We start from the raw sequence: 22,808 nt of genomic DNA on the forward strand, positions 1-22,808 counted from the left end.
GCAGGTTGCACAAGCAAGTAGAGAAGCCTGAGAACTGCATTGAGTGCAATCGTGTTTCCTCTCAAGGCCACAAATTCCTTTTGGGCTCACTCACACCGTATCAGCTCGCTTTTCATTGTCTTTTGGGAAGAATCACATTGAAGTACCCAGAAGAGCCTGCCTCACGGTTGTGCTATCCACAAATCCACCGGCGACCGTTGGAAAATCTCAAATACATTTCTGCCTTTTTAACCCACGATGGACGAAGGAGGGAAAAGTGTGGATTTGATTGCAGCAGCGGCGGGCCGTCAAGTCCTTCTCTGCTGACCTAACAAAATCAAGAAATCATCATCCTATTCTTCTCATTGATGGCATATTCTATCCTAGTGTTGTATTTTTAGTGCGAGTTTTGATCCAATCGGAATTTTGCTAGCTCGTGTTGCCGGGCAGATTTCACAATACCAGTTGCACGCGCTTTTCGTCGGAGGCCTTCAGAAACAATCGTGCGGGTTTGATACGGTTGATAGACAGTTGCGATAGCCAATCAGATCACGAGTTGATGACAGGAAGGCCTTCTTGCTGGCCTTACGTTGAAAGTGACGAACGCGTCTTGTGACTGGATACTCCCTCGTGGGGCGGAAATCAACGCACCATAAAGTCATCACTGGCGCCCGTTCGAAAATCTAAAATATATTCTTCTTTTTTCTAAGGAGGGAAAAGTGTGGATGTAATTGCAGATACATTTTCAAGACGGACCTTTTGATAGAAGCTAGGTCGTCCAGCGCTCGCTCAGTACTGTGCAAGTGTGTGTCACTCTATTATTTGTCCAAGCGTGGTGTCATAAATGACGCTATTATGAGGGGGGTTGATTCAAGTCGCACGAAGTAGGACTTCACTGAAGGCCGAACGGGGGAAATGCTCGCTAGTAATCCGGAGCGTGTGAAGACCTTTTGGCGAGGCAGGTGCTCAAATTGGAAAAGGGGGCACGTGGAACTTTTAGAGATATTTTAGTAACGATATGAAGATCGCGTGTGCACAAAATGCAAATGTGAAGATATTCAATGCAAATTTGTAGCTTCCTACCGAACAACCGAGGAAGCGAATCGTGAGCTCCTTTCCGAGAAATGGTCAGGCAGACGTAAAAAAAGACGTTTTCAAAAACTGTTCATTGCGGGCAGGACGTTGTTGCGTTGTTGAAGACTGTCGCAAGAGTTAATTTGCGACGGCAAACGGAGTTTAGAAGTCGTGTCAAGTCAGCCGTGAGGCCTCGGCACGGGAACAACTCAATCTTAAAAAAAAAAAAAAAAAGCGCGCCTCGGCATTGATGTCCTTTTAAGCTTTCTCTTCGAGTTGGCCTTCTCGTCGCTTTGGCTTTGTGGAAATAATCCGAAGAGCACATGAAATCGCAACCAGCTCACAGCCGAACTTTATTTTGTGTTCATTTCTCGATCATTTGGAGTTGGTGTGAGGCCATGATTTTAGCGTGTGTCTCTTCACCACTCCGCTTGTTACCGTTCTTACGCCCGCGGGACACTTTGGCTTTACGCTAGCTTATAGCGCAGCAGAACAAAAGGCCAACATGATCTCACTGACTCATAAAAGAAAAGGAGAGATAATAAAGAAGACCTAATGAAGCAGACGGCAGACTTGGTCAGCTTGAATTTCTTTCCAAGTTCTTCCAAACGATTGCGATGTTGGTGTTGGGCGGGAGGTGCAAAAAAAAAACTGGCATGGCTTGAAAGAAAGGCCGAATGGTGGCTGGTGTTGGTCACAGTTGGAATGCCGTCCGTCATTCAGCCCAAATGAGTTGGAGACACGGAGAGCACATGACGGCTGTAGGAATGATGGATGCGCCGGCTCAAGTGGGTCGCATCAACGTGTTATTCAGAGAAATTGAAAAAGTCACGCAGCAAAAAAACGAAATAGTCGGGCTTGATGTCTCATTTTGGGCTTTTTCAATGCTTTGACAAATATGAGAGTTTGCAGACGTCTTATTTCGGGGAACCGTTTGCCCGTCTTTCAGCAAAAAAAGCAAAAACCTGTGACCTGTTGTTGCGTTTCAGGGCGAGTTAAATAAAAAAATAAATAAAAAAATAAGACAGAGAGGTAGGGAGCCATTTGAGCCAAAACCACAAACAAACTCGTCTCATCTGTTGGCTCTTTTCAATTGGCTGCTGCTTGATGACATCACTCGTGTGCGACACACTAGAAGAGGACTGCTCAATTTTTTTTTTCTTTTTCCGGCTGCCGGCTGTGTCGCGATATCCAAATAAAATACTTTCAAATCAACCGCCAAGGCTCGTGCGTGAAATGAATCATCAAAGATGAAAACAAAGAACATTTTTGCTGCAATTGTAGTTAGTTTGATGAACATAAAATCGAATTTCACAAAAAATATTTTAGTAAGGAGCATGTTTTTCATATTTTAGCTTGTGTTAATTTGTTGGTTTTTGTTCACAAAACGGTTGGCGATGATCTTTAAGTGTTTTGGGATCATAGTTTGGTGTCTTTTTGGGTTTTTACCTTTCGACTAAAGAAAATGGTCTTCGTTGCTTCACCGTGCATTTATGAGGTGGAGGAAACCAACTGAGTCACACAGCTCTGCTCTGCGTTGACAGCTCACACAACGAAAGAGCGGAGATTAAAAGTAGAGACAAAAGGCTGGAGAAACGGACAAAAAAAACAAAAAAGAAAAACGGAGAAAGCTCAGCATGCCAGCAAACAGATGTGTGGGGGTGTTCGTGTGTGTGTGTGTGTGTCAGCCAGGACGAAGCCAAGCAGGGATGAATAATGGGCAAGCTGTGAAGGTGTTCTAAAAACAAATTCTTTCACACTCTCAGATCATTCTCAGTTGCGGCCTCCATTACTGAAAGTTGCGTTTTCAAATACCAAGAAAAATAATCAGAATCAATTCAATCCTCTCGTATCAAACGTATCAAATATACGCTTCAGGAGCGTCAGACATTTTTTTTTTTTTTTTTCTTTTGTCATTGCCTTTGGTTCTCCATCTTCCTCGTTGACTCTCCAGCGCCAAACGAAAAAACGAAGCACCAAGTCACCCAATTAACATGACGAGTTGGATGTTAAAAATGACGGAGAAGAAATCACGATCGTAATCTTCACATTGATGTCATATTATATCCGAGCGTTGTATTTTTAGGTGAGAGTTTTTACCCAATCAGAATCCAGCTAGCTCGTGTTGCCGGGCAAATTTCACGTTACCAGTAGGCCTTCCGATGTAATTGTGCAAGCATCTGTTTGGTTTTCAGATTTGAAATCAGATTGCAAGTTGATTACAGCGAGGCCTCCTCGCTGGCCTTGCGCTGAAGGTGATGTGATTGGATACTCACTCGTGAGGGGGCGGCGCGATGTGTAATCAACACCCCCGAATGTCGTAAATGCTCACCATTCGAAAATCTAAAATGTAGTCTTGCTTTTTTAAACCACATTGGCCGAAGGAGGGAAAAGTGTGGATTTAATTGCAGATACACTTTCACGGCCATTTTCAACACGGTCTTTTGTTTCTGTATATTATTTCTCCAGCCGCGGTGTCATAAATGATGTCATTGTGAGGGGGATTGATTCCAGTCGGACTAAGAACGACTTCAATGACGGCCGGCCACTCCTTCACCGCTAAAAGAAGAAAATTTGCTTTGAGTTTTCCTTCCCGACACCACAATTGCCTCTTTACGGAATCAACCTGTTCAAGAATTCCGGCCAGATTGATGCTTGAGTGACGGCGATTCTACTCGTAGCGTTGTGGGAGTTGAACCGAAGGATCGGCGCTGGCTTTGTTTGTTCCCGTTCCATATATTAGACGAGGATTGCTCTGTAGGTGTGAGTGTTTGTGTCATATTTCACCGGAAGATGGCTTCTCTCATATTCGTGGAGTCTCTCCAGAGTTGGCTTTCTTGTGAAGAAGCCCTGTAACCTCTGCTCTCCTCCACTCTCCGTGGATTTGCTCTTCCCTGCCCGTTGTCCTGCCCTCTTCCTTTATCTCTCATCTCATTATGGTTTCCTGGCTCCTGTTCGCTCTGCTGTCTCTTCTTCATCTGCAACCCCCCTCCAGGCACGGCGTGTTGACGACTTGCTCCAACACAGAAAAAGTGGGATGTACGTGTTTTTTTTTTGGGGTGTGTGAAAAGCATAAAATGGTATTTTTCCAATCCGGTCCTCTTCTTCCGTTCTGTTTAGAGCTCAGCGTATTTCTTGTTGTGTATGGCTGAGGCCGATCGCCCCACATGAATGCCGCGTTACGGTATTCCCTTGAGTGGCTTGCAGCTTCCTCGTCATTTGACAGTTAATATTTCATCCGTTCACGATCTCAGACGCTTTTCCTCACGAGGGTCGCGGGCGTGCTGGAGTCCTTCCCCGCCCTCTTTTGGCCGTGGGCGGGGCACACCCTGAATTTGCACACAGGCACGGGGAGAACATAGAAACTCCATACGGGGAGAACGGATTCGAACACATGACGTCCGCACTGTGAGGCGGATTTGCTAACCAATCGTCCACCGTGCTGCCCAATATTGGATTGCAAAGTTCTTATCGTACATTGAGCAAATGTGTATTGCTTTGCTTATGCGGGGTCCGCTTATTATTATTTAAAACCATTTGAAAACAGTCATGATGCATCACCACCACAGCACCACTTTTCAGTTGGCCCAATTTGAACTGTATTTTAGTGTACTTGAAGTCAATCTAAAAATGATCGTGAGTGTTGCTGGAAATAATTTTCAATGGCAAAAGGGTGTAAAATGTTTCAGATCTGACCAGCCGCAGATGGTTTGGAGGGGTATTACTTCCAACGTTGTAAGCTTGGGTTGCGGTCGGTTTATTGCGGTGTCTACCGCCGTCACTTTCCCGGCCCGATCTCTTGGCGGGACAGTCGGTCACAATGGCGTGTCGTGATCGTTACCAGATGTTGTCAGATGCTGGACGATGGATCCAATCACAAATTTGACTCACCGTTTGAATTGTTTTTCAGATCAGCAAAAAGATCAAATAAATAAGATAAATAGGACGTGGTGATGTTTATTTTATAAAACACTTTTGCCAATTAAATGAAATGAAAAAAAAAGTACTGTTAACTCAAGATGTCAAATGTGGGCGTTTCGATTGTAAGAAGACAACTTTACGTTTTTATTTTATGCATAAACCGTGAATGAAAAACACCTCAACCAGCAATCTAGGACACATTCTCTTCTTTTAAACATGGCGAGTGAATTACAAAACAGCAAATGTCCACATTGTTGAAAAAGAATAAAAGAAAGAAAGCAAAGCAACAGCTGTTGGACGACTTCATGTTGCTCGAGTTGCCAGCCGGGCACTCGTTGCTGGCGGTTAGCGGCTAGCGGCTCGCGGTTAGCGGCTAGCGCCAATGCCGGAGACTTGTGTCGCATCTTACAACGGCTGTGTCATGAACTTGGGTGGCCATATTTACATTTTCAGAAAAGACGAAAGTCTCGAAATAATGAAATGATAGTCAAAGATACCATCCATTTGAGAGGCACTGTGAGTCGACAGCGCTTTAGCCGCCGCACTTTTTGAGGATATTATCAGACTTGCTCTTTCAGCCTCGGCTGAGGTGTAGCTTCAAACATGTCCGGTGCATCATTTGGAATTTCTCAAAAGCGCAGGACTCTGCTCTCACTTTTAAAGCAACTCACACCATCCTCGTCATTTCTTGTAGTGATTGTGAACTCATGTGTCCCATTTTCATTTTCATTCGGTCCTTTTTTTTTTTTTTTTTAGGTTTCCCCATGCCCTCTCCCTCCCGTCCATCATCTGTCTTTGACCAAACACACCCGCATGACAAGCCAAGTTTAAGTGACGCGGCTGAACCAGAAGAAGAAGGGGCGGAGCCAGTGGATTATACTGCGCGATTGTACTTGCCTGTCAAACATGGTAAAGAACGAGAACGTTTTATTGATCTTGCTTGGTTCACGCAAAATGGTGTCATGTTAGCGAGCTGGTCAGCAAAGATCCTCGTGTCTGCAGTGTACATTTGCGACAGCTCATATCTCGGACTTGTTCAAATGCTGCGGCGTGGACTGTGTTTTGAGCAATGTGATTCGACACATCTTATATTGTTATTGTGAATAGAAATAGAGAGAGAGAGATTGTGGTCCTGTTTTAGACAGCAAAAAAGATTTGTAGTGCTTCCACCCCTGGCTATAATTTGTCTATCTCCAAATTACTGAGTCACTGCTTTTTTTTTTTTTTTTTAAACAAACCAATTCTCCCTTCACGCTCTCTGCTGTCATTGTTCCTTCCTTCATGCTTGTTGACGAGAGCCGGCGTGTCTCCTCACCCCCCCCCCCCCCCTGTCAACTGTCAATAACATTTTCAACGGAGTTGCCGACTAACCTTGTTTTTTTTCGTAACCTTTAGAATGTCATACTCTTCAAATAAATATATACAAATTGACGACATGCAAACATTTTGCATCAAAGTGTCAAATATGGTCTGGAAGTTCGCTTTTGGTTGCCGTCACGTTTTGTTGGTGAGCCAATGAGCTCGCATCCGTCTTTGCATATTTAGATGAGAAACAGACCATGAATGGTTGGAAGAGAAGAACGAAGACAACCGCAATTGGAAAGGGGAAAAAAATAAAGTGGGAGCACATTTGGGCTGGAGCAGAGTGAGAAAATAAAAGTGCTGCTGACAGCTGCAAGGAATGATGGAAACAGACAGAACCACGTCTGCGCGTGTTTACGTTGCCATCTAAACAGAATCAGAAACAGCTCTGAAGTCGCTGGAAATTACTGGACGCTTGTGTGCGCGTGTGTTTTGTGTCTTTGCAAATGTGTGTGGTCTTCTTTTCCACAAAGTTATCCCAGCTTCACTTCAGTCTCCACTTCTAAAGCCAAACATGGAAAATATCGCTTTCACCACTTGCACTTTTCACATTCTTTTTTTTTTCATTGATTACAAATATTCCTCTTTGCTTTCCTCCGGATCATAGTTACATTCCATGTTTTGACATGTTTTCTATTTTTAAAGAGCCCCCTTGAAAAAGGATGCAGTTAAATAGAGAAATTACTTTTTTGCCAACACGAGCTGGGTCGGAACTACAAATTAAAAATTGCTTGAGAAAAATTGGAAGAATTGCCAAACAGTGTCGCTAAATTGGCAGATAATTGGTACACTTTGTCAATTAATGATTAAATACTGTATTTTCCGGACAATAAGGCGCTACTTTTTCCCACAATTTTGAACCATGCGGCTAATACAAGGGTGCTGAGGATTTTTCTTTCACCAGTAGGGGGCGCGCTATAGTTCAGAAAATACACTAAATAAATCTTTTTTTTTTGTCTCTTGGGTCTGTTCTGTTTTAATGAGCAAATTTGTTGCCGTGTTAAAAGGCACTGTTTGAACAATCTGTTGATATACAAAATCATGATGAAAACATGGAAAAACTGCGGCTTATAGTCTGGTGCAGCTTGTATATCTTCTTTTTTCCCCCCCAAAAGTGTTATCTTCTTAACAGGTGCGCCTATCTTGATAAAATGCTAAAAAAATGCAAGTGTCTTTATTTTTAAGGCAACCCAACCACTTTGTTGTTTGTTTTCTGAGGTTGAAAAGATGCCCCCCCCCCCAAAAAAAAGGAAAAAAATCTCCATCGCCCTTTGGAAGCCTCAGCGACGCCAAGGCCATGTGCTCGGTGCAGAATAAGCAAGAGAAAAAGGAGCATTTTCTTTGCAAATGGTCGGATGACGCCAAAGCTTATTGACGTTGTCTCTGCTAAAAGTAAAAGGGAGGTCAAGGCAAGGCAGCGAGAGACAACAAAGAACACTTAGTGCTTTTTAATACAAGACCAGGTAGACAATTCTGCTCAACACCAGAACTAATCAATGAGCAATTGAACGAAAGCGAAGATGGAGCATTTCAGAGTGAGAGGGGGGGGGGGGGGCGTTTCTTTTCAACGCCACTCCTAATCAATGAGGGTGGTGGGATTGAAAGATTCAGAGACAAAGAGATGCTCCTTCCAGACATGAAGAGGAATCCATTTTTTTAGTACGTATTGACGGGACGATACAGCGTCCGTTCAAACTCAGAGCAAAGTTGCTCGGAAGAAATTGAAAGAAGGGTCTGTCGTTGTTCAAACGGATGAACGACGTGAATGCCGCCCCATTTTTGTGCCGGCGCAGGCAATCGTAACGTGTCGTAGCCGATTTTGAGTTATCTTGTGGTATCGCAACACGCGTAGTGGGACGTACGCAACGATTGGTCGCTTCACGACCGCCATCTCGTAAGTCTGACGTCAGAAATTTGGGATGTTTTGCCGCACGGTGCGACATGTCCGATGTCGTCTTTCGAATGGTTCTTCGGCATCGACCGATTGGAAGACAGTGCCCTCTTGTGGCGAGAGACCGGATGTGCAATGAAGAGTCGCAGGCGCGAGATCCACCAATGAGAGCGCGAATGGATTTATCCCGTCAGCGTATTCGCTGCGATGACCCAATCGCTTCGCTCGTTGCATCTCGCCGGTCTCGTTCACGTTAATGAACGAACCGAACTAAAATGAAAGAGAACTTAAACTGAAATGAACGTCGTGTTGCATGCTAACCACTTGGCCAGGGGGAGAGAAACCAATGCTGGGAGGTGGCGGCGTTCGGTGGAGGCTCTTGTTCCAGATGGGGCACCAAAAGCTGACTTGGCAGGAGAAAAAAAAAAAAACCCAAAAAAAAGAACAAGGGTGAGAGAGTGAGACGCGGAGTGGTGGGAAGGGAGGGTGTAGGCGAGGTCAGTGCGCGGGTGCTTCAATAAGCAGCGAAAAATGTGGAACACTGATTAGAGGCCTCTGGAAGGGATGCAGCTGCCCACACGAAAGGAGCGCATGGAGGAACGGGCTGCAAAGTCATAGAGGAGGTCGCATATGTCAAAAGTGTCAGAGAGGGGATGGCAAAATCGTCGTAGGAAGACGGCGGAAGGAAAGATCAAAGTCAAAGTTAGTGACACCGACCACGAGAGGAAAGCCGTTGTTTTCCGATCAAATTGACGGGGATTCTAGAAGCTCCATAGTTCATCCAACTAAGACGACAATTAATTCAGATATTTAATGGCGTGAATTTGAAAAAAAAAAAAAAAAAGTGTCTTCTCAAGGAATTGTGTTCCTTCAAATTCAGTTGTGCGTATCTTTTGATGTCATGAACGTGAGCGCTTTTACCGTCCCGTGCGGTTCTCGGGCTGCTTGAGGGTCAACTCTTGTAAAATACGGCCGCTTTACGACGGAAAGCAAAAGTGTGTGGCAAAAGACGTGAGTTCACTTCCCGTGGAAGAAGTCGACGTAAATCCCAAGTATATCGCACACGAAACAAGTCCTGCGACGTGTTTTTTCCGTGGAGGAATTGTGTCGCCGAGCAACACTTCAACTTATTCTTTTCTTGACTTGGACTCTGCTGGGATGCACCGGCCACAAAGTCATGACTCACACCGTCAAGCAGACTTTGATTTATTTACTTTACTACATGCGACACGGCTCCTGTTGGCTTGGCAGGCAGGCAGGCAGACCTTTTTTTTTTTTTTTTTAACTCTGACTCGCTGCGTGTCAGCCGAGCAATTCATCCTCCGACTTGTCAATATCATGAAGCAGATTTAAGGCCGACTCTACTCTCTTAGATTTTTATTTTTTTTTTTAGACATCATAGTGACCAGCAGCGTTTCTCAACGGAGCCGTTGGTTGCTATGGAAACCGGGCGCAACGTAGGTTAAGGAAAGCCGTCAAATTAACGGGCACGCTGCATTTAAAGGAGTAATGACTCGTAACTCCTTTTATATTGTTTTACTCGTTCACTGCCAAATTTACTTTTTGGCTTTTATATCCGTCAATGGCAGTGACTGAGTTAATATGAATTCATTAATAAATTCATTTCAAGTTGATAAGAAGTGAATTGCTTTTTTAGTTGACACGACACACAGTTACAGCATCCAACTTTGAACTTTTTGTTAGACTTTTCAAACTATTTTCTAAGATCTAAAAAAGCTTTAACATGTAAAACGCTAAAGTTGTTGAATAAATACGCGCTTAACTGCATTTAAACAAGTTTTGGAAATGTTGACAGCATTTGCCCTTTTTTCAACCAACGAATATGGGCTTGAAATATCGGTTATCGGCCTCCGTGAAGACTAATAATCGGTATCGGCATCGACCCTGAAAACAAAGCATCTCGGTGCATATGGACAGTTTGGAGTGTTGAGTTTTCGGAAAGCCAGGAGGAACCCGCGGAATCGCGGGAAGAACAAGCAAACCAAGGCCCGACTTCAGAACCGTGACGGCTCGGCCACCGCCTCGCCGGGCCGTCAGCATTCCTGAGAGATGGCAAACTATCGTAAACAGTCAAGATGATTTCGTTTACCTCCAAAGTCTGTCCTCGATTCAAACAAATTGCTCATCTCTCATGCTTTTTTTTTTTTTGCCGATGATTAACGCTCATCGATCCAAAAGTGGTGCACTCCACCTACACGAAGAGTAAAGACAGCCTGGAGCTGCGGGAAGAAGCCACGCTTGCTTCGGTCTCGAAGGTGGAATGAGTTTTCACGCTTGGCAGCACACAAGTCTTAACTCTTAAACTGACCTCTTCCACTCTGTACAAGTGTTGCCTTTTTTTTTTCCGCCCGCTCGTCTTCTCCTCCTTCTTTTACTCCTCTTGCTCTCATTTCAGTTTCTGTACATTTCGTTGACCGTTGCTGTTGCCCTCGGCAACTTTTAATTGATTTCTTGTGACACTCGCTGTTCTTTTTGTATGCTTTTTTTTTTTTTCTTGTTTGAGTATCCGCGGCTGCGCTGAACCATGAACTACTTGCAAAAAGCTACTTACCGCATTTTATTTATTTTTTTTAAACCTTTTGTGTCTTCACATGTTGTCATTTTTTATCCAATATAATTATGCCAGTTATTGTTTTCAATAAAAAAATAAAAAATCTTGACTGGTTGAAGCCATTGCAACTTCAAGTCTCTTCAAGTTCCGTTTCAGCCGCCGCTCTCCGGCATCCGCTCGCCTATTCAAGAGAAATTTCATTCTCGACTTTATTTGATATTCTTTATTTCTTGTCTCACTCGCTGACTCTGATTCTGTAGCAAGCATTCCGATTTGGTACATTGAGATAAAATGCGTCACGATTCACATCAAACCACCCCAAAAAAACAAAAACGACGGCAAACGTGCGATTAAGAAGATTGCATGGTTTGACTGCTTGACATGTTTCCGCTGGATCAAATGAGGCCGGCGGAATGCGTGGCGCATGTCGGCGTTTCGCAGTCGTACTGCACGTGTGTTGATGTCTTGTATTTGTTCCGGATCATTTAGCTCACACTGCTGACTAATTGAAACTGCTCCAGGTGTTTCTGGTTTTCAACTCCTAAAATGAGCCCAAGAAGTCGGGCCGGACCATTCATGGAAATTGGAATTGTCATTCTTTAAAATGCTTTCATCGAAGGAAAGCGATTAACGTGCAGAACGGCACGATGGCCAAGCCAACGATGTGAAGGTTTCCTTCATGGAGTGCTTCTCAATTATTTTCTGTCCAGCAAGAAGAAAACAATCAATTGATTGTGCCGTACCCGAGCGTCCTTTAAAGGAACAAAAACTCGATTAGTCACTGTGAATTCGGTCTAAAAGTGCAAACACGAATTGGACATTTCGGAGCGCTCGCCGTCATCCTGTGACATCGCACGTCCCGCACACTCGACTCTTCATTTCAGACTTGTTTACCGATCCACTCAATGGTGCTATAAAAATGCCTTCTGTCAGGTTTTATGTTCTGAGAAGGGGGCGGGGCATTTACAGCGCCATGGCTGACAATGCAGTCAGCCTGCGAGCCTCCAATGCGACTTTGGTCCGTAAAATGTAGAAAACGAACTTTGGCCGACGCTGCCATCAGCGTTCCTCTCACCGGCATGTTTGACGCTTACTTTTTTTCTCTTTCTATTGTGAGAATGTGACTAATTTGGAATTGCTTCAATTCTGTTGGTGCTGTGCCATGTTTTTTGCTTCTTTGGACAATTACCAGGAAGCACTTGAAATGCTGAAAAAAAAGTGGAAGAGTAAAACGAGAGCCGCCGGCATTTTATGAGCAGCATAAAAACAAATGAATAATTCTGTTTGCTTTACTTTGGGATTTGTAAGCGAAATATTATACGCTTGCGTTTTAAACCGATATTCTAAAATTGTGCAGTTGCATTGAGATGGGCTAGTGAGCATTGCAGTCATTGGAATCGAGATTTCGTTTCAGAATTTTGTCGTTCCATTTTTCCACACACACACACTGGAGAAATTATTATTTAGCTCAACAGGTGGCACATTTGAAAGTGTGTCTTCAGAGATTTCTGCTTCAACCGCTTGAAATGGCGTAAAAAGGGCCTTTCCAATAATCACAAACAACGATTGATCGTATTCTACAATTTTGCCGTTGGAATCGTCTCTTGCATGTTCAAAGACTCATCAAGAATGCGCGTGTGTGTGCGTGAGTGCATGAAGGGCAGCCGTGTGCATTGGTTTCCACGTGCCATCTATTTTTCTTTGCAAATAAATAACAACAGTGGTGAAAAATGGACACGTGATGCTCTTTATGGAAATCATAAACCGACATCGCCGTTCATTTTCTCAAAGCAAACAAATCTGTGCAGAAAACCAGCAGGTCATATTTGAGCTCCTATTTTGCTACCGAGGAAAATAAAAGCCCAAGTTTTGCATTCTGCGCCTTTCAAAAGATGCACAAAATGAGCACGAGTTCGATTTTGGTTCATTCTTGTTTGTCACAATTCGACATGAGTGAACAACAACACTTAATTTGTATTGATTTCATTTTGTAAGCCTTCCCCAATGCATCATTTTTTTGAAGCATTTTCATCCATTTTGCAGCAAGGGCAGATTGCAATGAAATGACCATTTCTGATGAAATTTGACACAAAGCGCTGTAAGTTTGAGTTTTTTTTTGTTTTTTTTTTCCAGAGCAACCATCCAATCACCACGGCTCTTCTCTGCCTCCTGTGGCCCCCCCATTTCGTCAGCAGCCGTCAGTAACAGCTCTCAACCAGTCACTGGGCTCGGCGCATCACCCCGGTCAATCGCTGAATTCTACTCGCCAGCTAACTCCTCCCACTGGAAACCCGGCCACTGCGGCCGGCCAATCACCTGCCGAGCTGCAGACCACGCCCCCAGAAAGCGTCCCGCTGCAAGACAGCTGGGTGCTGGGTAGCAATGTGCCTCTGGAAACAAGGTAAATTCAACACCAAATTATTTCGTTGATTTATTCCTAGTTTCATTCTCTGAGCTGTTTCATCTCACGACCGTTGCGGGCATGCCGGAGCCCGGTTGTAAAAAAAAAACAACTGATTTTATGTAGAAAACACAAAGCCGTGGTACTAAATTGGCCACAATTTAGAATTTTTAAAAACTGCAAGAGATAACTTTAAGGAGAAATTACTGCAATTGATTTCATATTTATTTAGTTTATATCAGTGTTGCAGTGTTTTTCTCTGATCTGGTTTCCAACGAGCAATGCAATGAACGTGTTCGTCACAATCGGATTTGAGCCATCTCGCCCCGCTGCAGCGTCACGCACGAGCGAGTCGAGCCGGATCGTCAAAAGTTGTGTTCAGAAACTGTGAGCGGGGCGCGCTCGGCCATTCGACAAGCCGACGACCACCAAACTTCGGCAATTAAAATGTTCGAGTGTTTGTTGAAGTTGGTCTTAAAACAGCTTCCCTTAACGTGAATCCTAATTTTATCCAACGGTCCTTGCCAAACAAAAATTAAATCATGATTACTTCCACGACTTTGCTTCTTCTTTGAGTGATTGAAAGTTTTACTTGCGGTCATAAATCGATTTTAGGATAAAAAAAATGAAAACGTCAACATAGTTATTAGCCGACGTTGCCGGGCTCGTAGGTGTCGTTTCTCTGTATTTATTCTTCCCTTTACATTTTCAAAGTTAAATTGGTCGTAATGGCGGTAATTATTGAGTTGAACCCAATAAAAAAATGAAGAATAATAAAGTGGAGGCAAACTTTACTTTACTTGTGGTTTTTTCACTTTTCCGGTCGCAATCGACCGTGAAAAACGTAGGATTACCGTTTGCATATATTTCTGACGTTTATCTGACGTTATCGTCAATAAGAGGAACACAACGACCCATTTTGCCAAAACTGAGGCAAAATAAAATCCACTTTCAAAAACTGAGCAGGCCTACGGTGAAAATGTAGATGCCGGTGAACAACGTGGCGTTCAGAAATGAGAAATCACGTGACTGGGATGGAACCTATGCGCTACCTTCAAAGAGCATCTGGACTTTTCATTTTCTGTCTCGGCCACGTGGCCGAAGCGATCTGTTACTCGGTCGGGCTCGGCTGCCGACGTACCAGCTGCACGTCGGCGCGTCGGCGCGGCCCGTGACCCGGCTTGTGGCGGTCAGGGCGTCGGCTCGCCCTCCGTATAAATTAGTCCATATGTGGCCCAACGTCGCCTCGTCCGAGACAAAGACAACGAAAGGCCCGTTGCTCTTCGAGAGTTAAATTGACGTTACTTTATTTTTGCGAATCAAACTGCACCCCTCAAAGTGGCGCAAGTGAGGCCAGCAAGCCTTTTGGAACCATCAGTTGATTTCTATTCGATTCTGATCGGGAAAGTATTTTCTGCAAATATGTCGTGCATCTTTGCGCTTGTTTTCATCAACATGCTTCTGATTACGACCCAATATTTTTGAAACGATAATAAACGGAGGGAAAAAAACAAATAACGCATTTCTTTTTAAATCTAAAGTAAATTTTGATTTTCAATGCACAAAGCATATTTTCTGACAGTGAAAAAAAAATGGTCGACATCGAGCTGTCATTGCAACTCCGATTCACCGCAACGTGTTTTAATGAGAATTTGTTGACCTTTGCTTCACCAAACAATTTACAGTCAACTGGAGTTTTTACCATCCCCCCCCCTCGTTTTCGATCATTCCCTGGGAGAAAAACGGAGACGCCGAGAGATTGATGGAGGGGAAAATATCACTCTCTCTGATCTTTACAACCTCCAGCATTTTGGCTTTGTTCCTGCATGAGTTGGAGAATGTTTAGACTCTTGGGACTTTATCTCTGCTTTGGATTTATTTTAGTATTAAAAGGTTCAGAGTTTAGTTTTCAGATCATTCAAACTGGATTGATTCCAGAAAAACCTGGAAGTGTGTTAGGAAGGAATGTTGAAACACACCGTCGCCCTCCACTGCATGGAACCACATTCGGAAGTACAGATGGAGAATCGTCGCGAATGCGAGGATGCAAGAACGAACCAAAGTCGTTGGTCTTTTTTCCAAATTGGCCACCTAATTGCTGAGTCAAAATAGATTTCCCAACACATTGCAGATGTCTTTTGGCTTCTCTTGCCCTCAACAGGAAAGGAAAAACAAAACCAAAAAATCTAGATCACAGGTGTTAAACTCAAGGCCTGGGGGCCAAACCCGGCCCAGCACAGCATTTAATATGGCCCGCAAAACCAAATTCATGTTTCCTGTTTAAATACTAAAATTGAAAATTGTTTTAAGAACATGAATGATTGCAAGCATTTTTTGTTACAAGCCCCCTTTTGAAATAAATGTGAGAATGGTTTCAAGAGGAAGGCAACCCCAAAATGTTCTTTACAATAAAATGTTCTATACGACTTCACTGGTCTCAACACAGCATTGGGATTTCCTGGCTCACCTATTTTCTGACGCTGAGCCGTGATTGGTCGTTACCTGAGGCCTGAGTAAGTGTGATGTCATATGAATCCGAAATCCGTGTTTAGACTACGAGGGCTGCAAAGAACAAAATTTTTTTGTGTTGACTTCCCCTTTAAGCAGCAAAATTTGCCCGTTTTTAGCCATGTCAGGGCGGCCATTTTACCACTTTCTGATGATTGAAAATGACATCACGGTCAATCACGTCGAATCTGTTCTCGAAGCGGAGCCGTGATTGCTTTTTGATGGATTCGGTGTTGAACATTTGACTTTTCAGTGAAACATTCCTTTAATTGCCTTGAAATCTTGAAAATGGTCCGGCCCCACCTTACCTCTTTGAGCTCCTCCACTTCTCCTTCCGAGCGCAACGCCGCGCAGTGGAAGCGAGGACTTTGCAAACGCTCAAATGGGATCGAGACGCCCCCCCCCCCCCTTTGGAATGACTTCCCGTTAAACGTTAGGCAAGCCGCCATTTTTCAAACTGGTTTTAAGACACATTTCTATTCTTTGGCTTTTGCCTCAGCATGAGACTCGCCGATGATTTAGTGTTGGATTGCGTTCCCAGTTTTTATGTTTGTAATTTCAAGTTTGAACGGTGTGTTTTTGTCCGATGTTGACCTGATGTGCAGCCGTCATTGCTTTTAAAGCGCCATGTGAATGAAGTGGGTTGAAAAAGCGCTCCAAATCGCACCCTCCCGAAAATCAACAATGTCAACAAACACGTTGCTGTTTGCTTCCAAATGTGTTGCTTGCATTTATTTCACATTTTTAAGGAATAATAAAAAAAACAAAAAAACAATGTCATGTCATCATCATGCTCTTTGTTCCGTTTGTAAAAACAAAAAAGTTTCATCCTATCAATAGTCCCTCCCAACATCTGCTGGCATGCAAGTGCTTTCCATTTATTTGCTTCTGTTCTTTTGCTTTGTTAAGTTGTAATCAGTATGGACATCGCTGCTGCTTTCATTCCTTTTAGTCACATCCAAAGCAACACACACACACACACACACACATCGACAACAATAAAACAAGGGTGGCAGCTTCAACATTTGTGTGTTGGCCTCCATTAATAAAGACATCCAGTGTGAATAATTCCTAAAATGCAGGTTACAGAAAAGAGATTTGAAGGCCCATTATCTTGAAGAGGCTCCCACATTAGTTGTGGTTGCCGCTCGCTGCGCTCACACATTTTACACTCGATTATGCCTGCAATCTCGGCTTGTCTGCTGTCATTAGTTGGCAGCAACACAGTCAATGGCCAGTCGGCCACCTCAAGCTCTCCCGCCATACGCCGTGCATTTGTCAATTTGAAATCCTTTTAGCTGCACCCAAACCACGCTTACGTCTCAAAGTTCTGGCGGCAAAGCGCAACCGGATTGATTCTCGTTTGCGTCTTGCTTCGACGCTTGCTTTGAAATGTAGTTTGGGAAGCTCATTTGCATCCGTACGGCCGCTCTTAAAAATGAGAAAAAAAAAGGAGAACCGGTCGTACGGGAAAGGAAGTCGTGGCAACGGATCACATAAGTCTCGGTTTGGGTGGGATCACAAAAATAAACGAATGAATGAACTCTTAATGTCTAATGTGATCGTTTAAGATTGAACGCAGTCTTGGGCAGGATACATCGTTTCTCTCTCAGCGTGTGTCCACAACTGTCATGGGTTAAATCGGTGCTTCTGCGACCCCCGCCCCCCCCCCCCCAACATCGTGCAAACGCTCGCCCGACGTTCGGCTTCCGACCATTCCTTGCCATCGCCCAACTTTCATCTGGCGTCACGTCTTGCCCGGAGGCAGCTATTAATTGCCGGCCAATCGGCTATAATTGTTAATCGCGCCGTCTTGTTCGAGAGAAGTCGTAATTGTAATTGCAGATGCTCATTAGCGGAGGCTTTGTCATTAATTACACGCCGTGACCTTGATCATTACTGTACATGCTTGTTGCTGTGATTTTCATCCGTGCGGATTCTGTCAAACGGAAATAACAACTTTTGGATTGAGGTTGTACCGTTTTGAAAAAATGTTGCTCACGTTTGTGTTATCGGAGCAAACATTACACATATTATGACTTCATGATGCAGATCAAAAACGACTCAGCCGTTCTGCGTTTCACAGTAAACAAAGTGTTGTTGTTTTTTTTTTTCGGGCCCAAAAGGCTTCATCTTCGTTGAAAGGCTAACAACCATTTTGACGAGGAATGGACTGGTAACTTGTTTTCTTCTTTTTCTTTTCTCTCTCCTCCTGCAAGGCACTTTCTTTTTAAGACAGGTACAGGTACCACGCCACTCTTCTCCACTGCAACACCCGGGTACACGATGGCGACAGGCTCAGTGTACTCGCCGCCAACCCGACCTTTGCCAAGAAACACCTTGTCCCGCTCGGCCTTCAAATTTAAAAAATCCTCCAAATATTGCTCATGGAGGTAAGGTCGCATCTTTCGTACCTTTCTTTGAATGTGTACAAATATATTTTGATACCACAATTGTCCTTGTTCATAAATATGGAGGGAAAAGGGGTCAAAAACTAAAAAGAGACACGATAGACTCCGTCAACACTAATATAAAAAAAGTCATTTCGGCATCCACAAATATGTTGTGTGTTTCCTTTTAGGTGTACAGCCCTCAGTGCGGTGGGACTGTCTGTGCTCCTCTCGATCGTGCTCTGTTACTGCATCGGTAAGACCTCATCTGCGCTCGATCACACAATGAAAAATTCCCGTCCGTGCATCGCCGGAGACGATTCGCTGCAATTCGGGAGGAGGATTTCATTTTCCAAGAGTTTATGTCACTGCAGTGCAGCACTTTGATGTGTTTTGCTCTTCTTCGTGAACAGAACCCAAACAAAGGTTGCTCTTTGAAATTGACCATCCCAACTTGCGATACAATAAAACGGAATGAGAATGAAGTGGAATACGACCAAACGGCTTCTCATGACGACTTGTTGCAAATGTTCAGCTCAGATGTTTTTTGTGGTAGGAGACATTTGTGACTGCGCGGAATCCATCCGTATGTTTAGGTCAAGTTTTCAAATTGACTTTTGGCATCGCGTTGAAAGATCCAGCGTCGTTTGATTGTTGGCCATCACGAGGAATCATCCCAAAAAAAAAAGCTGCTGTCGATTAGCCGGCATTCTCCCATGACCCTTTGGCTCCCGTCCTCACCGGGAGGCGTCGTGGCGACCAGACTGGCACAGCGTGGCTCTAATTTAATGAGGCGGAGAGGTGTGGAAGCACAAAAATGTTTGCGCACGTGCGTGCGCGCCAGCCAGCAGGGATTTTTTTGTTTTGCTCTGGCAAAATATTCCCATGTTGCATCAACACTTGACTACGCCGTTTGAGTGCAATCCAAGATCTCGATCATCTTTTGAACCAACCCAAACGTGTTGCTTTGTCTAATCTTTGTCGTGTATAGAATCGTCTCGCGGGATGTTAGGCCTCGTCACATTTTCCTCATCAAACCTCCCTTAAAAGGAAAATAATTGCGTCTTTGTGCGTCTTCCCTTCTGTCCTGTTGTGTGTGTGTTAGCTAATTAGTAAATCTAAATCCTTTGTCTTGATCATTTCTTGTTTGATATAAAAAAAATTTTTATTACAAATGACGTTGTTTCTTCTGGCCACCAAAATTCATGAAGCTTCTCTGTCTCGATTTCCGGATTGAATTTTTTTCATTTATTTTTTTTTTCTGTATCTTCCTTGCAATTCATTTTGCGGTTCACTCACTTGTCACTTTGTCCCTTTCCTCGTCGTGCTGCAGCGATGCACCTGTTTGGTCTGAACTGGCAGCTCCAGGAGAGTGAGGGATACGGAGCCTTTGAAAATGGAGGTGTGGGAAGAGATACGACCCCCAACACCTTCATGGTATCCACAGACAATGGTGAGGCTCTCTTGAAAAAAAAAAAAGAAAAAGTTGTTTTGCTCCTCTCATAAATTCGCACCGAAATCGGAACAAATGGCACAACGTATGACATTTGTTTTTTTTTTTTTTGTAATTGCGACAGCAATTTGACCGCATACTTGTATTCAGGTCGTTTAATAAAAACAAAAACAAAAAAAATCCTGGCTGTTTTTGGGAGACGGCAGTGGATGCTGACACAGTAAAAGGGAGAGAAACAAGACATTTATGTGATGTTGTAAAAGCAAAAGTTCGCCTGGCTCTCGCATTTATTGGCGTGTGTGTCGGCCGTGTTGGTTCCATGGATGGAGATTTTTATGAGAAGCCCATTATTTCATTTCCATACGCAAAGCAAATAAACATTGTTTACGTGTTCCGTTTTAAATTCATGGAGCGCTCATGTGCTCGCATCAAGATTCGGCTCATATTTCACTTCACGCGTTTTTATTAGTTACTTTTACACGTTAATTGCCTGAAAACGGACGTTAGTTTGATGAAATAAATGTGACAACTGACTTATTCAATGGATTTCAGGTTTTCTCACTGGAATCCAGGATGTCTCATTTGTTTGGCGCCGTCTTTCCAAGGTCACGCCCACTCCACGGGTGCTGCCATCGCACGTTTGATTTCTCGGGATTTTGCGCAATGCTAACGACAGATTGCGCCGTTTGAATGTCGCCTTTCGAGATTGTCCGTCCAAATTGCGTCCACCCCGTGGCAGGTGTCATTGTGTCGCTTTGCTCGTCTGCAGGTAAAATTGTTCTGGAAAACAACACGATAGACACAGGCGAAGTGGATGTGGGTCGACGAGCCATTCGAGACGTCCCGCCAGGTTCGTTCGTCGCCCGCGTGCGCTCAAACAGTCTGGTGTTCATGTCACGTCGCCGCTGATACAGACTTGCACCATTTTGTTTTTTTGCGCGCTCTTCGCAGGTGTGTTTTGGAGGTCACAGCTTTACGTTGACCAACCGCAGTTCTTGAAATTTAACATCTCCGTGCAGAAAGACGCTCTTGTTGGCGTGTATGGACGCAAAGGATTACCACCCTCACACACGCAGGTAGAAACACTTCAACATTTTCCTCTTCTTCAAAGCCAAATTTAAAACGAAGAAAGTGCAAAGTCACGTGACTCTTCTTTGAGACTTTTGCCAATAGAACGTATCGCCTCATTCCGCATTCCCATTTCGCAAACCCGGATGCCCTTTGGGAATTGATCTTGGTCAAATGTTTGACGACGTCTTTGTTCGGAATGAGCAGATAAGCCGCTTACGATCCAAGACATTTCATTAATCGCCACACTTACATCTCTTTGTGCTAAATCACGTCTTGTGGAAAGAAACGAATGCATTGATCTGTAAAGAAATATTGTCGCTCTGCTATCCCGATCACACGGCTCAGCGTTCCATAATCGCGTGCGTCCTTGTCGCAAGCCCAATTCTGCTAAGATACGCTTTCAAAATGCATCTTCAGCCGGGAGAAAATACATTTGCGTATATTTGCAGCTCAATATCCTCGCTCTGCGACGATAAACCTTTGTTATTAACGTTGTGTAAGATTGTGATAAGATGTCATTGAAATCATCCATAAAAAGGACATTAATGTGGTTGAGAAATGTTTCAAAAAAAAGATACGCTCAAATCAATGCTTGTGATCCCCTCGCCAACGGCTGCCGCACACTCAGCAATATTTTTAAAAAAAAATTGAATGATTTGTCGGAAAGAATAAGCGTAAAGTTAACATTGGTGATTTTTTTTGTTTAAAAACATGATTTGTCAATGCGATTCGTTGACGCTTGTGGTGCGCGCTCCTCTTCCAGTATGACTTTGTGGAGCTGCTTGATGGAAGTCGACTCATATCCAAAGACAAGCGCTCCCTGAGCGACACCCACGCGACGCGTGTACACTCACTCGGCGGCTCGGAAAGGAAGCCCGGAGGAGAGATCCGTCGCAGACGATCGGTGAACATCCACGAGGCGGGCTTCATCCAGTACCTGGACACGGGCATTTGGCATCTGGCATTTTACAACGACGGGCGCAATACAGAACAAGTGTCTTATAATACTATCCTCATCGGTAAGTCTTAATCTCATGCCCCCGCGTTCAAATGTATTGGATCGCAAAACAAAATGCCTTTGATAAAATGTTAGATTGTGAAAAAAAAAAACCAAAACATTTCAACGTAAACCCAACCGCGGCATTGTGCAGCACGGAGCCAACTCCAAACACGATGAAGAAGCAGACAAGCAACGAAGAGAGAAAAGACGCTTCAACGACGCCGGCGTGCGACAAATTTACGCGGCGAGCGAGAGTGGCGTCACTCAAATAAACAAACAGTCAACTCCGTCCGATAGTTGATATTAAACACCTGCAAGTGGAACGTGGTGTTCCCTCTCTTTAACGCACCAGCACCACAGCCAACATTGAATGAAAGCCCATGCAAGCGTTTCAATAAAATTGCCTGAAGAAAATCAACCTTTGCAGTGATCTGGTGCACAAGCAATTTTGCACGTTACGCTGCATAACAACGGACACAAAAACAATTCTTTGTTTTTAATGTGTTAAAAAAAAATCAATAATTAACTATATTTTCTGATATGAATGACTTAAATTGTAAAACATTATTCAGGCGCGTTGCCCAGCCCTACTACGCACTTATGTGTCAGAAAATCTTTATCCAGACCAGATTTTTTTATTCCCGCAAACTGATACGACACCATATGGAAAGCGCTTTGTTACAGCTGCAGCTGTTGTGAAACGCGCTGTGTAAATAAAGTTGGCTTGCGTTGACCTCTTATTAAAGCTTAGTTATTGTATACAAAAAAATCTGCCTTTTTTCTGCAGATAGTTAAATAGTGAAAAAAAGAGAAAAAAATCACAATACTTATATGACGATATACTTTTCAGTCATATCAAAAATATGCCTTCGTGAAAAAAAACATTTTCTGTCGCGCGCATGTGCTTCCAGTATAAGCCCCAACAACGAGAGTGATTTGCAGAATAAGATACGTCACACTTTGACCTGTTTGCATCTCATAAAAGAGCAAAATGCATATTGCAATTTTTTTTTATAAAATCCTCGTGTTTGATGTGACGCACAGAAGAGAGACCAAAAATGGAGTGCGATGGCGAGAATGAGCGAGAAAGCAGGATAATTGGCTGTTAGAATCTGTTGATTGGACTAACTGCCCGTAACCATAGCAACCGCAGCCGACAGGTCTTTCAATGTGTGTTTGAGTTCTC

The 22,808-nt window shown here is 43.7% G+C and overlaps 1 protein-coding gene across 9 annotated transcripts in view; it reads left to right on the top strand.

The window, feature by feature from the left end:
* Window positions 1–22,808, top strand: part of LOC148334413 (teneurin-3) — a 106,430-nt gene that overhangs the window by 42,204 nt on the left and 41,418 nt on the right. For 6 of the 9 annotated variants that reach the window (XM_088299599.1, XM_088299596.1, XM_088299597.1 and 3 more), the window contains 8 exons: window positions 5,731–5,883; window positions 12,933–13,200; window positions 17,928–18,101; window positions 18,290–18,354; window positions 19,432–19,551; window positions 20,321–20,401; window positions 20,503–20,627; window positions 21,386–21,641. In XM_088299599.1, the coding sequence (XP_088155725.1) occupies window positions 5,731–5,883; window positions 12,933–13,200; window positions 17,928–18,101; window positions 18,290–18,354; window positions 19,432–19,551; window positions 20,321–20,401; window positions 20,503–20,627; window positions 21,386–21,641 (1,242 nt within the window). The remainder of the gene's footprint in view (window positions 1–5,730; window positions 5,884–12,932; window positions 13,201–17,927; window positions 18,102–18,289; window positions 18,355–19,431; window positions 19,552–20,320; window positions 20,402–20,502; window positions 20,628–21,385; window positions 21,642–22,808) is intronic. The other 3 variants (XM_088299602.1, XM_088299603.1, XM_088299605.1) reach the window with 1 other exon arrangement.

This window comes from Idiotropiscis lumnitzeri, chromosome 6 (genome assembly GCF_059441095.1).
Source record: "Idiotropiscis lumnitzeri isolate Australia: NSW breed Sydney's pygmy pipehorse chromosome 6, RoL_Ilum_1.0, whole genome shotgun sequence".
Classification (NCBI taxonomy): domain Eukaryota; kingdom Metazoa; phylum Chordata; class Actinopteri; order Syngnathiformes; family Syngnathidae; genus Idiotropiscis; species Idiotropiscis lumnitzeri.